This window comes from Hibiscus syriacus, unplaced genomic scaffold, assembly GCF_006381635.1.
Source record: "Hibiscus syriacus cultivar Baekdansim isolate YM2019G1 unplaced genomic scaffold, ASM638163v2 tig00000773_pilon, whole genome shotgun sequence".
NCBI classification, from domain to species: domain Eukaryota; kingdom Viridiplantae; phylum Streptophyta; class Magnoliopsida; order Malvales; family Malvaceae; genus Hibiscus; species Hibiscus syriacus.
The window spans coordinates 476617-493886 of record NW_024061823.1 but is presented as its reverse complement, the minus strand read 5'-3'; the positions used below and the strand labels follow the sequence as shown (position 1 = coordinate 493886).

The 17270-nt window shown below is 34.2% G+C and overlaps 1 protein-coding gene and 1 pseudogene across 1 annotated transcript; one reads left to right on the top strand and one right to left on the bottom strand.

Moving 5' to 3' along the window:
- The first annotated feature begins 8284 nt into the window (after positions 1-8284).
- Positions 8285-10430, top strand: LOC120218026 (heat stress transcription factor A-4c-like). The gene is made up of 3 exons (XM_039215030.1): positions 8285-8721; positions 8781-9086; positions 9196-10430. Exons 2-3 carry the CDS (start codon positions 8871-8873, stop codon positions 10189-10191), a joined length of 1212 nt encoding a protein of 403 aa, XP_039070961.1. The 5' UTR covers positions 8285-8721; positions 8781-8870; the 3' UTR covers positions 10192-10430.
- A 1003-nt stretch (positions 10431-11433) lies between these two features.
- On the bottom strand, positions 11434-13065 carry LOC120218016 (annotated as a pseudogene).
- Between the last annotated feature and the right edge of the window lie 4205 nt (positions 13066-17270).

Here is a 17270-nt window from a genome sequence, read left to right as displayed (position 1 = left end):
AAAATAATAATAATAATTAGTTAAGCATGATTCTGAAAAGCCAACGGGCTCAATCCCTATACTTGGACCAAAGATGAGGAGTTCAAGAACATAAATGCGCGTGTTGGAGGTCACTGCTCTGGTACTGGTGTGTCACAGCCAATATCACGGTGGTGGTAATAGTTGAATTAGAGGTGAGAAGTTCTCAAAATTTTGTTTCTTCTTATAACAGTTTGCCTTTGTTTCGATTAATGACCTCTTGATAGGTTGAAAAGAAAATTCAATTGTCTTCTCCGATTTTCTCTTCAAAGAAAGTTTTCCCCTCCTATTTTCTTAGTTATTTTCAATTAATAAAATTGTATTTCTTCCGGTAACCTTTTACCTTTATTTTAATTAATGGCCTTTTGATAGGTTGATTTTACTTGGATTAAAAACCTTTTGATTTAGGTTGCTTTTATTTTTCTGAAAAATTATATGTAAAATATACATAAATATGATGATGAATGTAACACCCTAATCCGATCAGACCCGAAAGCCGACGGACCATGATGTCACACGAAACCACCCAAGTGGTCAACCTTTTTTAAATATTTCATCAAAAGCATAATAAAATATATATGTGTCAATCCCAAGTATCACATGCCGACAAAATAATAGTAGTTTAAATATGGGGAGCTCCCGACATAAATCTCCATAATTCGATAATGACAAAACACAGAGTTTACGAATCAAATACATATAAGGGTCTATGACAGTACATGCCCTCTAAAACACTCGAGACATACTCTGATAGTGATCAAGTCTAGAAAGCTTTGAAATCGACGACGTGCTCCTCGAACCGGCACCTAAGGACCTGCACACAAAAAACATATTCCTACGCTGAGCTCACAAGCTCAGTGTCACATAAATAACCCTACTATACTACATGCATCCAACATATAAACATGATACAATATAGTAATGAATAATTGCAAACACTCAAGTAGACAAGCAAGTATTATGGTGTAGTTCGTGGTCATTTAGTATCACGGAACTCACACCTTTCTTTACTTACTATCACACTTAAGGAAGACTTGGGTCATATAGCATCAATGTCTCCTTAAAATCGGGTTAAGTCCGGGTCACAAAGCGTCGGGACTTGCCTGGCTAGTCTACTCCTCTAGAGTACTCGGGACGTGGTCACATAACATCGACACAACATCCAACTAGCAATTAGAGTGCCTAAGCATTAATTTGGAATTATTCGGATAATCTTTACACATTCATACTAACATTATTAAGTAATTTGGGTGTCCTCATCATTTTCCCGAGCATCAAACAAAGCCATGAGTCTTATGGAATTTTACCTCATTAAGATTTTATGTTATCACACATTTGATTATGGTTTTCTCTTGAAATCTTATACAAGAATGACACTTAGCTTCCATTGGGTTTCCCAAGTCAATTTCCATAAATTTTAGTCCTACCCACCTCAAATTTGCTCGTTGATATCGATACTGATGCTTTAATATCGATACCCATGACCCGGTCTCGAAATCAAAAATGACTACTGAAATCTTGGTCTCGATACCAAGCTAGTTTGTCTCGAGACCGTGGCCCTGATATTGATACCCCTAAATGGGTATCGATTTCGTTCTCAAGAAAACATGAATTTATGCCTAGAATGAAGAACAATCTTGATACTGCTCTTTCAGTATCGAGACCGAACCTGCCGAAGCCACTATTTTATCACGAAAAAGCCTAACTTTCCATCCCAAAACACCTAGAAGGGTCCTCAATTGATGATTAATGATTATTCAATCCATAAGGGGCATAAAAAGACTTCCACTCTACACAAGAACTTAACAAACAATCCATTTTCATGCTTTGAATCTTCACCCAAGTTTACACAAAGGTTCTTACACACAATACACATCAAAACTTCACATTTGAATTACAAACATTAAAGGAAGGTTAGAGAAGTGTTACCTTTCACCTAACAGTTGAAAAAAATGACCTCAAGCTCAACTAAGGGTCTCATTTCATTTGCCTTGGTCCTTAGAGTTTTCTCCCACTTTTCTCCCTCCTCAAATTCGGACTAGGATTGAACACTAACAAATTCCCACCTTTAGGATTTTACTAACCAAAAGAGAAGAATAAGACAAGAGAATGGCGAGGAAAGAGAGATGGAGAGCTTCTTTCCTATTCTTATGCTTCCTCTCTCTGCCATGAATTCATCCTCAATTAAGGAAAATCAACCTTTGAATCATTTTAAGGGAAATTGCACTCCTAGTCCTCCTCATTTAATGCACACTTTAAAAATGCCCTTTTTATGCCTTCTTGAACTCAAGCCCAAACCAAAATAACTAGGCATTAACCAAAACTCTTAAATAGTTTCCTTAACTTATTTAAAACCATTCGGGTTCCACCCGAAATTACTAACCTGAGAATTAGAGTGTTACAATGAAACCATAAATTATTCCGAATAGAAAACCTAATGAAATGCATATTATTTTAAAAATTTGATTACAAAACATAATGAATCGTGCAAGCTTGGGATCTTTTACTAGAATGATTTGTGCAGCTTGGTGTCTTGATGGTTTGACCATATAGGGAGGAACAAATTTGTTGCTTATTTTTCCTCGTTTATCTTTGAGTTGATATAAGTTAGTAGATGTGTCTTGGTATTGAATTTCTTTGGATTTTTAGTTAAAATATATGTAGAAATTCATCTAAAAAACAATAAATTGTTCAGAACTATAGATTTTTTTATGATTAATTCATTTTATTTATTTATTTTATTTATTTAGATGCATACTGAACTGCAGGAGAGGATATTAGCAAGATGAACACAGGGTAAATTTCTTGTTTTCTTTTTCAAATATATTTAAAAAGATTATGTGGTTAAGGAACTAACTGAATATCATTTCCATCGACCATCTTTTACTTTAGTCCTAGAAATGTGTAAATCTCCTTTTGAATTTAGCTAAAGAATATGATGTCAACTTTTTTGTCTACCTTTACAAAGTATATGTCATTATGTTAAGCAACTTTTGACTTTGATAATTTTTTGTGTACATGAGATAGTCAACATGTATAGCTTTACATATATTTATACCGTTATAAGTATGTATATCTAATATCTTGATACATAAACATAAACACACAATTATATTAGTGTAAGTATGTTTCTGTACTTTTTAAGAAGACTAATAATGAAATTAGTTGTTTAAATATTAATGAACATATTTAGAATTAATATGTAGTATAAATGATTAATTCTTCTACAAACAAGTGAATAAATTTGAAATTTATTAAAATATGAATAAACTCATAACACTATTAATTTTATTCATCCAATTAAATCGGCAACTTAGTCAATACACTTCAAGATGATGGTAAATGCTCTAGAAAACCAGCCTAATGTGTTTCATAAAAGGTAACTAATTGTTTACACTATAGTAGATGATTTCATCGAGTTTATTTCAATATAGATCATCTGAACAAGGACTATAAACTCATTAAAATGTTTTAATAAACTCATCCTATCTATTTTAGGGAACGATGAATTAACCAAGTTGTTTATAAAAGAATCAACTAACTTTTACTATGTGAATTCACTGAGGGTAATAGTTCAATCAAATTCTTTTCGGTAGGACTACCCAAAAGTTATGTTGATCTTTGTTGTAGAATTGGTACGTGGATGGTAAATGAGGAATAGTAGGACGGTTGTTTCGTTTACATTAAGGGTTTAATGATGACCAACATATAAATTACAAACCCAGAACATGGGTGATGATGAAAAACTAGCACATAATTCAAAGTTGGTGTAGCAATGGGGTCATAATCAGTGGCGGATGCACTCATGGCTGAGAGTGGACATGTGTCCGCTCTGAAATTCTGATTTTCTTCAATTAGTCACTTGTTTTATTAATGATATCTACCTGAAATCTGAATTTTCTTCTATTACTGACCAATTTTATTGATGATTTTCACCATAAAATTTTATATTGTTAATATATATATATTTATCCTAAAATATATTTCTGGATTCACCAATAGTAATTATGATATTACCCCATGAACCCAAGAAAAGGTTTATGACAATGGTGTCGTTGACGTGGACAAAAAGCCTAAAAGGTCAACGCCAATGATTTACAACTATGCACCAAAGTCAACCTTGTTTTGTCAACAAAACCGGAGCCCCCACACTAATTGTCGCCGATGGTTAAGATGACAGATGATCAAAAGCATAATTTATGTATGAAAATCTTGCAGATCCCATACAATATTATCCAAAAACATCAGATCTCTTTAATTCTAGAGATTTTCTCACCCAAGCAGGCACGCACCCAAGCATTAAATACGGTAAATCCATACATATCTCCATGTCTTTGTCTAGACCTCCTCCCCTAATAAAATAAAGTATATCAATTAGAAAATGTAGAACCATTTATATTACTATTTTTTTATAATATGATACGATATTTGTATTATTCAAATATATTTTTACTTATAAATCAAAAGACAATGAAGTACGAACTAAGCTAGCTCAATGATTAAAGGAATAATTGTTATTCTTAAAGATTTTAGGTTGGAATATAAGAGATTACAATGTATTTGAGTCTTATTGTCAAATGCTTCAGAGTTTTTAGAACATATACTACAGCTTGAAAACACCCTAAGTTAATGAAAAAGATAACGGATAAACATTATTCAATCTCACATTCTTTTATATATTGAGCTAACAATAAAGTTAATTGAATTAAATTCAATTGACCTACTTATTTTTAATAATTTTAAATATATGTTAACTTCTTTTATTAGCATGAGGTGATTAGGGACGGGCATGAAACCCAAACTCGACGGGTTCCGACTCGACCCGATCTGATCGGATAGGTTTTTTTTTAAATTAGGGTCGGATCGAGTTTTTTTAAAGGTGATGTTTGGGTCAGTTGGATTCGAGTTTAGGGTGAAAAACCCGACCCAACCCGACCCGAAAAAATATAATTTTATCTTATATATTTAGAAATAATTACAATTATACTCTCTATATATTAATATTTTTTATTTCGGGTTGGGTCGGTTCGGGTTTGGATTTTATCTCAAAAATCGAATCGGTGGAGGGTATATATTTTTTGAGTCAAGTCGGGTCGGGTTGACCGAAACCCGACCCATGCCCATCCCTAGAGGTGATGAATGTAGTATTTTTCTTTTAAAATATTTTTAGTCATTGAAAATGCATAAATCTTACAAATGTAATTAAAACTCAAGATCTTTAGAGAAAAACACTTCCTTTAATTATTGAAATTATTTGATGGATTCTGAATATACGATAACTTACGAAACTTTGGCAACGCTTTTAATAAAGTCTTGTATGTTAATTGTTTCTTTTTACTTTTAATAAGTTATTCTTAACGTTATATGTTATGAAATTATATTTTGTGAAATGTTTTATATTTATTTAGATTCATTTTGAGTTTGATTTTAGATAATAAAACGAGAAAAAGAATGCACAAAAAATCATTAATGAATATAATTTAAGTGTTAAAAAAGTATAACTCAAACAATATCAGTGGTAAAAGAATTATTGTTATTTTTTAATGTTTCAAGTTCGAACATCTTGAATATTAAGGGTATTAAAATTCAATGTCGAATGATAAAAAAATTATCTTTAAATATATATTATCATATACTTACCTTAGAAAAATCTTTTAACAGTGAGTGTTAAACTATATTGAACATTCATATTTAAAACAATAGGAATGAAACTCATACAAACCATACACTTATTGTAACCGTTACAAGTTGTTTAGATATATGATTCAAGCTGATAATTAAAACAGTCTACATACCATGCATTTTGGATCAACGACATTTAAAATATGATATATTTAATAAATATAAACATAAATAAATACGAGTAGTACATCTAATATATTAAATATTGGCTAAAAGAATTCCAATACATTTCAAATATTATTTTATTTTATTTATACTTATACAAATAATAAAAAATACATCATCGTCATATTTTTTTTAATCCAGTATATCATCATCACCTACCTCTAAGTAGAGATGGTAAACGAGTATAATTTCGTGAATTTCACACTATACTCCTGTTAATTGGGACGAGGAAAAGTATAAGTTTAGTGGGTAGTAGGCGGGTGTGAATATAAAAAGTCATACCCGTCGTGAGTAATGGGTAGGTGATGAGTTTGAGACCTTACCCATCCTGTATCCGCTTGCCCCATATCCGCCTTCCCACTAACTACCCACCATATAAATTTTGGACCATTATGGACTTACGTATAATTTAAAAATTATTATATAAATCTTAAGATTTTATTGGATATGACTTATAATTTAACAAAATGTTATGATATAAATATTTTTAGAACTGATGTGGTAAATACTAAAGTAACTAATGTGATAGATATTGCCTGAAATATTGTGTCAATGAACAAATATAGTATGTGTTTGTCATTTATATTTCTAGACTTTAATTATGCTTTTTATTATTTTATTTTGTGTATTAAGACTTTGATTTATTTTAAAATCTATGTTAGTCTTTTTTATTATGTTTTTTATTGGACGTGTTTATTTTATGTCTTGTTGTTTATTTAATCTATAAGGTTGTTGTCATGCGGGTACAAATGAGCGCGAGACGAGTGATATGTATCCAGTTTGGTAGTGTGTGTGGGGTGAATTTGAGGATGTACTCACGTAGATGACATTGGTTTAAATATTTTACTCATCGTAGATAGTGGGTAGGTGATAGATATAAAAATATTAGGTGAGTACGATGATGAAATAAAGGTATTCGCAGCCCCCTCCCCGCTAGGACAATCCCAATAAATATGTGGATATATTGCTACTTTTTAAAATGAGTCCCTTAAAATATTTTATAATAAGATGAAATTATAAAATATCAAAATTTAAGAAGATTTAAACTGGATGGGCATGAATAAAAAAAATTTGTCCATTAAACACCATAAATTCAATGATTATTTTAAAAAGAACTAATTAAAATTGAATTCATGAGATAACAAAGAAGAAAATTAGAAGATTTTTGTTAAATTTTACCTAAAAGAAATAATTATTTCTAAGTTAACAAATTATTTTTCAAAGTACGAAACTCAAATTTTAGAACATTGTAACATGCTACACTTACAAATAGACAAGTTTAGGCCCCCCGGCAGTCATCCCCACCCTCAAGTCAATGCCCATTTTTAAATTTCAACAATAATAATACACATACTAATAATAATAATAATAAATACTGTAAAAAATTATTTAAAAAACAAATGCAAAATAGTATGGTATATAAGGATGACGAACCGGTATAATTTCGTAGATTTTATATTGTACCCACTTTAATTAGAGCGGGAATGAGTATAACTTTAGTTGGTAGTGGGCGGGTATGGATTTAGAAAGTGATGCCCGTCGCGGGTAGTGGGCAAGTGATGAGTTTGAGATCTTACCCGTCCCGCATACACCCGTCCCACATCCGCCTGTCTATTAAATACCTATTAAATTTTGGACCATTATGAATTTAGATATAATCTTTGAGACTAATTTATAAATTTTAATATTGTATAAAATATATGTTGTCAGACGGATCTAGTCGAATACGTCTCCATTGGACAGTGAGTACGAGGATGAATTTAAAAATATACTCATATAAATAGATGTAGATTTAAAAAAATTTACTCATATACGGATGATAAATTTAAAAATATTAAATGAATATAGAAATAAGGTCTGCACCAAACTAGCCCGTCCGGCCTCCCTAATAATGGTATCATGGTGAAAGTTGTACCCAAAAAAAAAAAAAAAAGCATCGTGGTCAAAGTCAGCTTTTCTACTCTGCGCAATCCCCAATTATTCTCGAAGTAGAAGAATAAAGCCCTCGAATTTCTGGAATAACCCGTTACTAAATTTCGAATTTTGGGTGGTTTTTATCATCGTTATCGTCTTCGTCATCGTCTTCTTGTCTGCAACTTCGCCTTTTTTTTTCCTTATATACTGGGGCTCTGGTAATAGCAACTCAATTAATTCTCGTGAATCATTCACCATTTTTTTTAATTATTTTTTCCTTGCTGCTTTTGCTTCAAGTTGTTTATTTCTTTTTCTTTTTTTTCTTCTTTATCTCATCTTTTGTATGATAATGAAAGGAAAAAAAATAATGTAATTATGATTCTTCAACTTAATGACTTTCAAATGGTTGATAGTTTCAAACTAGTAACAGAATTATAATAATTTCTTATATTAATTTTGGCTTTGGTTTGAATACAGGGGCTTTATGATAGCGGTTTCGGGTTCAGAAACTTGTTGGGTTTTGGCTTCTCAATTCTCTGGAAAAACTTGAATGATATTGTAGTTTGTGATTGGAGGAGAAAGGATTTTGGTTTCATTGTATTTTGTGATTGGAGGAGGAAGGGTTTTGGTTTCATTGTATTTTGGATAAGAATTTAGGGATTTGAATAGGGTTTTAGGGAATTTTTGTTGGCTAGATTGAAACAGCATACATCTTGCTCTCCATTACTAAAGGGTTCTTGATCTGGGTTTTGAGAATTTAGAGTGAAAGGTTTAATTTCTTAAGTGGTGAATAGATCTGTTGCTTTTCATTATTAAGGTTCTTCTCTTCATTGAAATTTGTAGACTTGTGAAGTTGAGAGTCATCTCGAAGCTTAGGGGTTCTGTTTGATAAGGGATACTAATCTTTGGTTGCATATAACAGAGAGGTTGTCAAATTTTTATATTTTGATTGAGCGTGATGTTTGGAATGATGATGTTGGTTTGTAACGAGTGAGAGACCGGTATATGTGAAAATTGTTGGTGTTGGTTGATATTCGGCCATTGGAACGGACATTAAGGGGTTTGTGATTACATATACTGGAATTTTTGGTATGGATGATGCTCAGGGAAGCTCGAGTTCGCTCCCTCCTTTCCTTACGAAGACATACGAGATGGTGGATGATCCTTCTAGCGATTCTATTGTGTCATGGAGTGCAAGTAATAAGAGTTTCATTGTATGGAATCCGCCAGAGTTTGCAAAAGAATTACTTCCAAGATTCTTCAAGCACAACAACTTTTCTAGCTTTATCAGACAGCTTAATACATATGTGAGCCACTTGTTTTTGTGTTTTGTCTTATTTCTGATTAGTTACTTTGAAAAAAAAAAAACAAATTTCTTATTGTTACCTTAATTGAACAAGTTCCATATTTTTGCAGGGTTTCAGGAAAATTGATCCAGAACAGTGGGAATTCGCAAATGAGGATTTTATAAGAGGTCAGCCTCTTCTTTTGAAAAACATACACAGACGCAAACCAGTTCATAGTCATTCCATGCAGAATCTCCTAGGTCAAGGAGCTTCTCCGTTAACAGAATCAGAGAGGCAGAAATTTAGGGATGAGATTGAGGGACTTGAGAATGAAAAGGAGTCGCTTCTTTTAGAGTTAAAGAGGTATGAACAGGACCGGAAAGGATTTGAGATTCAAATGCGGCTTTTGAGGGAGCGTTTGCTAAATATGGAACGGCACCAGCGAAAAATGTTGTCTTCCGTGGCTCAAGTCCTGCAAAAACCAGGTGTTGCCATAGAGCTGACACCACAATTTGAGGCCAATGACAGAAAGAGAAGATTGCCTAGAATTGCTTACTTATATGAAGAATTTGGGATTGAAGATAATCAGACAGACGGTTCCCTAACTTCTAGAGAAAATGCAGATAGCGCGTCATTGTCCAACACAGAGCCATATGAACAATTAGAGTCATCCATGGTGTTTTGGGAGAATGTTGTACACAGTTTCGGTCAAACTAGCATTCAACTTAATTCAAACCTAGAATTGGATGCATTGACAAGTTGTGCACAGAGTCCTGCAATATCTTGCATACAGCTTAACGTTGATTCTTGGCCTAAATCCCCAAGGATTGACATGAACTCTGAGCCTACCACTGTTCTTACTTCCGAGCCGGTTGCAAGAAAGGAACAAGCTGTGGGTACCACTGTACCTGCGGCAGCTGGTGTTAATGATGTATTCTGGGAACAATTTTTGACTGAAAATCCTGGTTCCACTGATACTCAGGAAGTCCAGTTGGATAGAAAAGACTCCGATAACAGAAAGAACGAGAGCAAACTTGGTGATCATAACCGATTTTGGTTGAATATGAAGAATGTGAATAACCTTCCAGAACAGATGGGGCATCTTACACCTGCGGAGAGAACTTGATATTTATTGATTTTTTCTTCTTCTTGCTTTCGATGCCTCCAATAATTCAGATGTAACATATTTAGGTATGATTGGTTTGATATAGGAATTAATAGATAATTTATGCTCGACTTCATCTCGCTCATATGCTCACCTCCCTTGTTCAGTAGTCTTTAGTTGCTATGTAGCTATTCTGATTGACATGGCATTTTTGTTTATTGTTTTACATATTCTTCAGAAATAAACGCCAGTTTCAGTGTATCTGTTAGAATCAAACCGTATCAATCGTGCAGAAGGCTTGCTTGTTTAGGAATCTTTTATGATAGTGAAAAATAAATCTGAGGAATCTTTATTTCTAAATAGAATTTTATCTTTTTATTTAAACTACTGTATTCTACCAAATTCAGTATCATCTTCCTTTTTATATTACCTCTTGTATTCTTTTCCTCTACATCGATTTATTTCTTTAGATTATAACATAGTATCAACTTAGGATTTGGTCTTGATTATGAATTTTTTCACTCATTAAACATGACAGTAAATTCTACTGGTTCAGTCGAGATAACCAACCCTCGTACATAAATCCGCCATTGGCAATGTTATTATTACAACAATCTCATTTGGTTTGATCATGATTATGAGTCTTGTAACACATCTCTCTGATGTTTAGAGTGTTGCTGTTATAGTAGATGATTTGTAGAACATTAATCTGACCTGTCGTAATTCTACCGTAGCAAGAAAGAAGTGTTAAAAACTTCATGACAAGTCAACTGACAGACATTTCTGGTAAGTCGTCTTTCAGCTTGCTAAGAAAATATATCTTTTCCCAAGTCTAATATTGAAGAAATTGAGAAATTAAAAAGCTTACGGAATTCTCTTGAAAAATCATCTTCGACGGGTACTTCATCATTGACTTGTTCAAATATTTCATCTTCCTCTTATCCTATTGTCTTTGAAAGAGCATCTCTCTCACATGGATAATAGATTCCAGCGTCATTAGTTATATGACTTGTTCCTCAAAACATTTCTTTAACTACATCCCCATTAGTAGCCATATAATTCCTCTTGGTTTTGAATAATCTCTTAAATTCAATAATTATATTTCTCTGAATCATTATCTCTTCTATTATTTTCCTTCTGTTTATTTTCCTTAGATTATAAGGGTATCCGTGAATTTTGCTTTATAATGATGGTGCAAAATGAAGTAGCATTATAACATGAGGAAAGTAAAGGAAAATTTGTCCAATAACTTTATATGTATGTAAGTAAAGGTCATAAACTATGGATTTAAAACTAAAACTGTGAATTGATGGAAATTAAAAACATCTTTTGCAGGTATAACATTAGAAACTAGGAAGACATTTACAATTTTGGTCATCATCACTTGAGAAAGTTGTTGATCAAAATGAACTTTGTTCATTCTGCAAGTCTATTTCAGAACTGGCCAGACCCATGTCAAACCATACCTGCTGAAATACTTTGATGATGAGATTATGGTATGCATCAGAATTCAGTGTCAGATAACAAGCCAAAAGTTCCTCTAGTTCTTCTGGTTGACTGATCCTGTTCTCCCTGACCATCTCCATCATCGAGTCTCGAAAATCTTTCTCCGGATCGAACGAGCATTTCACCATGGCAAAGCTCTCCAAGTCTGTTCTTTGGCTAATTCTGTTCTGTTTTTCTGCCTTCATCTTCAATTTGGCCTTCTTCGTGTCTTCAAGAGCTTTTATTTTGGAAGCTATTCTTGGAGAGAAAACCCTTACCTTGTTGTTATGCTTCATCCTCCTCCTTGGTAATTCTCTGCTCATGTAAACAGATTTCGTCTGTTTCAGCTTTTCAATTTTCTCTTCTGGAGAAAATACATCAGTCTCCACCAATTTCTGAGCTTTAAAGGTGTAGTCTTCATTGATTGTTGTTAACTTAGAGGCTCTTAGATTCATTGTACAAGGATATTGATGTTTTCTCTGATACTCGCCCTTTTCCAAGGTGTTATTTTCCACTGATCTTGCTGATCTATGCTGTGCTTCACCTGATTTGTATTGCCCATTCAACCTTTTCTCTTCCATGGTTCTTACTCTTCCATTTGTCTTCTCCAAATTCGAGTCTTTCTCCATTGTATTCCTTCTCCTCGGTGTCTTCAGTACTGTCGAATTCTCTCGTCTGTATATCTTGATATCATCAGGTAAAATCTGCATATTCCTACGAAACTCTTTCACTTTCATTGCATTGCAAGCCATGTTGTTGAATGTCTTAGCTTCCTCTTTTTCCTTTTTCCTTGTAGCATTCGATCCACAGGTTCGACAATTCGGGGGTGCAAAATCGAGATCATCGTCTGAATCACACCAAGCCGATCGCGACACCATCTTACTAGTCTTGCCATCAGCACTATCTTCTCCAAATGAAAACCTCCAAAAGGCCTCAGCATCACCACCAGAAGCAAACTTTGACGAGCTCACTGACATAGAATTCTTCATCTCTTTCTGCTTCTCCTTTGCATGTTTTGCTTGGGAATCGATGCTCATCCGCTTGAATGATGAAAGCCACGCGGTGGGGAGCACACGAGAAAGCGAAGGAAAACGAGATGAGGAGGATGAGGATGAAGAAGGTTTGCTTTTTCTCCACTTCATGTTAAAAAACCCCAAGAAGATTCCTGGAACCTGTGCCTTTGAACAACAACTATTTGATTCTCTGAAGGTTTAAGAGGCAGAAAGAAGGCGAAACTGATGAGAAAACTGAAATTCCATTGATAATGGAAGGTTCAAGCAGTTAGTGGACAGTTAGACTGTTAAATAGGAACGTGGGTTTCATACTGGTTTTAGTGCCAGTTTTTGTGGGGTTCTCTTTTCAGAAGAAAGGCCCGCCCTTACCCTAAATCATGTGACCACTTTGCTAACCTTTTTTTTCCACTTTATGATGCTTATGCTTTATACTTGATGAGAAATTTATTTTCAGTATGGAACCCTATGGAAACCCTCTTGAGGGGTCCCCTACCTGTGGGAACAAATCAAGTTCATTTATGAGAAAACAACCCACCATCAACTTGAGGTTACATAATTAGTACCTACAATTGCATACAGCTTCTTAGAGACCTTTGTTGGGCTGCAGACAAGTTTTTGTGATCTGGGTAATTCTTTTTTGCTTTGTAATAATCTGATATTTGACATACTGCTATGATCTTTGGTGAATTTTGGACTTATCTCTTTAGTCCTTTTTCCTCACTTTAGTAAGCAAAATGCTGTTGGCTGTTCCCCTCTCTTTAGCTTTTGTAGGCTTTAGTTTTTGCTTCCCCCAACTTTGATGGTCTAACTTTGTACAATGCTTTCAAATGGTCTGGCCGTCCCCCTCGGTCCATCCCTGAACACGACATGCTTATGCTATACAAACACGACAAGAACAAACTAATGTCCTAGTTAGCTCCGTTGCACAAAAAAATTGATTCATTTGACAGAAAAAGAAAATATGGGAAATTAAAAGGAGCTGCTTGGGTTTCCTTATTTGTAACAAAGGAAAATAAGAACCATGCATCCTTTGCCAATGCATTGAATATATATATATATATATATATATATATACTTCATCAACTGCAGCCTCCTTTTGTCATTGAATTTCCTGAATCGAATCCTCTAGCTACAAAGTCTTTGAGTTTACCATAAATAAGACAGCATATGGCAGCTGTTTTCTTTCTCCTTTCCCTCTCTTTAACCATCATTGTCCCCTTATAACATCAATCAATTATTGCAAGGAGGAATGCATTCAAAATTTTTCCTTGCTTTTCCCCAAAACTGAGACCAATTTGTTAAAAATGTTACTCGGATTAAACAAAACCAGTTTTCTTAATCGATTAAGTCAATGCTTTTAATGGCTTTCGTTCATCCAGCACCGACCCCCATGTGATTTTCTTACAAGGACCTGTTGGCAATTATATTTGTAACAACCCGAATATTTACAAAATAATATTTAATTGAAATTGGAGGTTAATTGTGAAAATTGGTGAAAATTGGGGACTAAATTGAAAGATTTTAAAATTTAGAGCTTCTTTTAGAGTTAAAGGAATTCAGGGACTAAGCCCTGAATTTACCCAATAAAATTAGGTAAGTTTAGTTTTAGATGATATATACGTGGGGTGGTTTTCTGTTTCAAAACAGAAAACCACTCCCCAAATCCCCTTCCCCTACGTCGGTTTCCGATTTAGATCCCGACGCCGTCCGAATTCCGATCATCGTTTTGAAATTATCATCGTGTTCGTTATTGAGTCAGGAACAATCCCCTTAAATTAATTGAAGTGAAACGCTGCCAAACGTCGGGAATTTCAAGTCAAAGCATCGACGTTTTTTTTAGCTCTATCGCCGGGAAAATCTCAAATTCACCGTCGATCGTTGCTCCGTTTACGACACCTCCTGCACCATCGTGTTCCTTGTGTCGTTTCGAGTCCGCCGGTGTCAACCTTGTTCGCCGTCGACGGCGGCGCATGAGGAGGTGGAGCAGTCATAGATTCGACCGAGTTAAAATCGAGCTCTCCACCGTTCAAAATTTGAACCGATTGTTGTAAGTATCTCGAAATCGCTCAAAATAATTTTTAGAAATTTTTCCGTAATTTTTAGGGCCCCGGAGGACGTCCCACGCGCCGTCGCAGGGAGAGTGGAGGGCTAGAAAACCGGTCTGACCGGTTTTCAACCGGTTTTGACTGGTTTGACCGGTTTTGACCGGTCTGAACCGGTCTGACCCGACCCGACCCGACCCAACCGCTGACCCGACCCGACCGTTGACCGTTGACCGTTGACTTTTTTTGACCAAAACTTAAAATGGCATTGACCGACCCTTAAACGACCGTAAATATTTTCCGAGTATACCTATCCTGATAGTTTTCGTCGTGCCGAATCCATTTCCGCAGTCCGTTTTGCCAAATTCGAATCCAAAGGCCTCCAAATTGATGGTCAAAGTGGTTGACTTTGACTTTGACCAAGAATCTGAATTTTCAAAAATTCATACTATATGTTTTTCGACGTCCTGATTCCGATTCCGCAATCCGTTTGGCCAAATTCAGACTCGAAATACCCCAAAATGATAGTCAAACCCGAAAAATGCTTATATACTTGAGAATTTTAGCTTTGAACAATTAAGTAAGATTTGGGGCTGATTAATTATTATTATTTGAAGGTTCAAGAGACTCTCCGGATCATTCGACAGCTCGACCCAGCTCTTCTAGATCAGTTAAACCACGTATACCAGTATTCACCCGTTCGAAAACTGTAGCAGAGCGTGGTGAAACCAGCAATCAGTAGATCTACTATCTGAACCCATTATCGAGGTGTGTTCCTGTTTACTACATAATGGTTTTATATGTTTTGAAATATGGTACATTGAAATCTATGGATTATTATTGTTGGTACACCGATTTATTGTTGATGATTTATGGACTTTGATGACTGATATATGGATATTGATTTTGGGATGGATTGAACTACAATTGTATAGCTCTGATCAAGCAAATAAACGGGCCTAATGTGACTCTTGAGGGCCCCAAGATGTTTCATTAGGTCGGCTTTCCTTTGCTGTGTGCTTAGGGTAAGCTATATGGACTTATTGACTTGGGCTTAAGGATACAAGCTTCATAGCCTATCCTTAAGTCGCCTTTCTTTTTGCTATGTGCATAAAGTAAGCTATATGGAAAAAAATTTTGGAACTACTGATGGTGTACCAGAAAAGGGTTTAAACTATGATTTTCAAAAGTTAAACTCTTTTACGAATTTGTGAGATTTACTGGACTATGATTGTTTAATTTACATATTGTGATTTTATGGTAATGTTGGGCCACACTGAGCCTAGCTCACCTTTCGAAAATGTTTTTCCCCTTTCAAATATTGTTGGTTAGATACCTCGGTTCGAGCACTTGGAGGATCAACATATCTCTTGAAGTATATCTGATTGTAATATTTTAAACTTGCAAGTTGACTTTATTCTGGTGACATGGACCTATTTTAAAGTATTGGATTTTATAATGATGATACTTTTGCTATTACTATTCAGTTTATCGTGGTTTTGATTTTTAAGATATGTTTTAAATTAATTTATTACTGATTAGTTTTATATTTAAGAGTTGAGTTTTAATAGTATAATTTATTATAATTTCATGTCATGAATAATGTGGTTTTACATTGATTGGATAACGGTTTTGGAAAATGTCTTTGTGATCCACTAGACTTAGTCGAAACGCATAGGCCGGGTCTAGGGGATACAATATTGATAATCGCTTATTGAAGCAAGCTTGATGTTTAGGTTGGCTAAAATGTTGTTTATTGTTTCCATTCTTGGGGGTTCCACCGACAGATGAAAGCTGTGGTATTTTTACTTCTGTCTTACTTTCAGACAAACTAAACCAAGATACCTAGTTTTGGTTTTGTAATGAAAAAACAAAAGTTGCATAACTTTGGTATTTATGAAGGTTGTTATCACTGCTATGCACATGTAAGAACTGGATTTCTTCCATGTGAAGGTGTCATTCATGTATTTCAAGCTTAGAACAGATTAGTTTTGAAAATGTCCTAACGTAGATTAAATAGGGTTCGAATTATGGAGTTTGAAAACGGGTTGGGAGAGTCGTCCTCGCCTCTACAATATCGTATCTGAATTAGTCGATCAATAAATTAGATACAAGTGATTAATTAAAAAAAAAGATTAGTATATAAAACGACTGCTCCATTTGTAACACGGACAATTTTGCTGTCAAGTGCCCAAAAATGGTCATAAAACAACAGCATTTAGTCCTCGTCAAAACCGGTGTGAACATGTATACTTGAGTTCATAAACACTATATGCTATAGTTTTGTTATATTTTGTAGTATCATATTCAATTATACACAGGATGAAATTGAAATTAATTACTAATTTTACAATACAATTTTAAATGCAATAGTTTTTAAGCATTTGTTTTATAAACGATTAATTCAATACACTAATAAGAAATTTATTAATTTTTACCGATATGTTTGTTAGTTTTTAGTAAGTTTATAATTTTTATTAAAAATGCTGCTATTTTTACGGATGATTTTTACCCCACTATGAACAAAACCTTATTTGGTGTGGGTTTTTATGGATGATTA

Bases quoted from the DNA above. Each gene is read 5' to 3' on its own strand.
- LOC120218026 (XM_039215030.1), top strand. From the start codon at position 8,871: ATGGATGATGCTCAGGGAAGCTCGAGTTCGCTCCCTCCTTTCCTTACG. The intron at 9,087-9,195 runs GTGAGCCACTTG...ATATTTTTGCAG, and splicing joins TCAGACAGCTTAATACATAT to GGTTTCAGGAAAATTGATCC.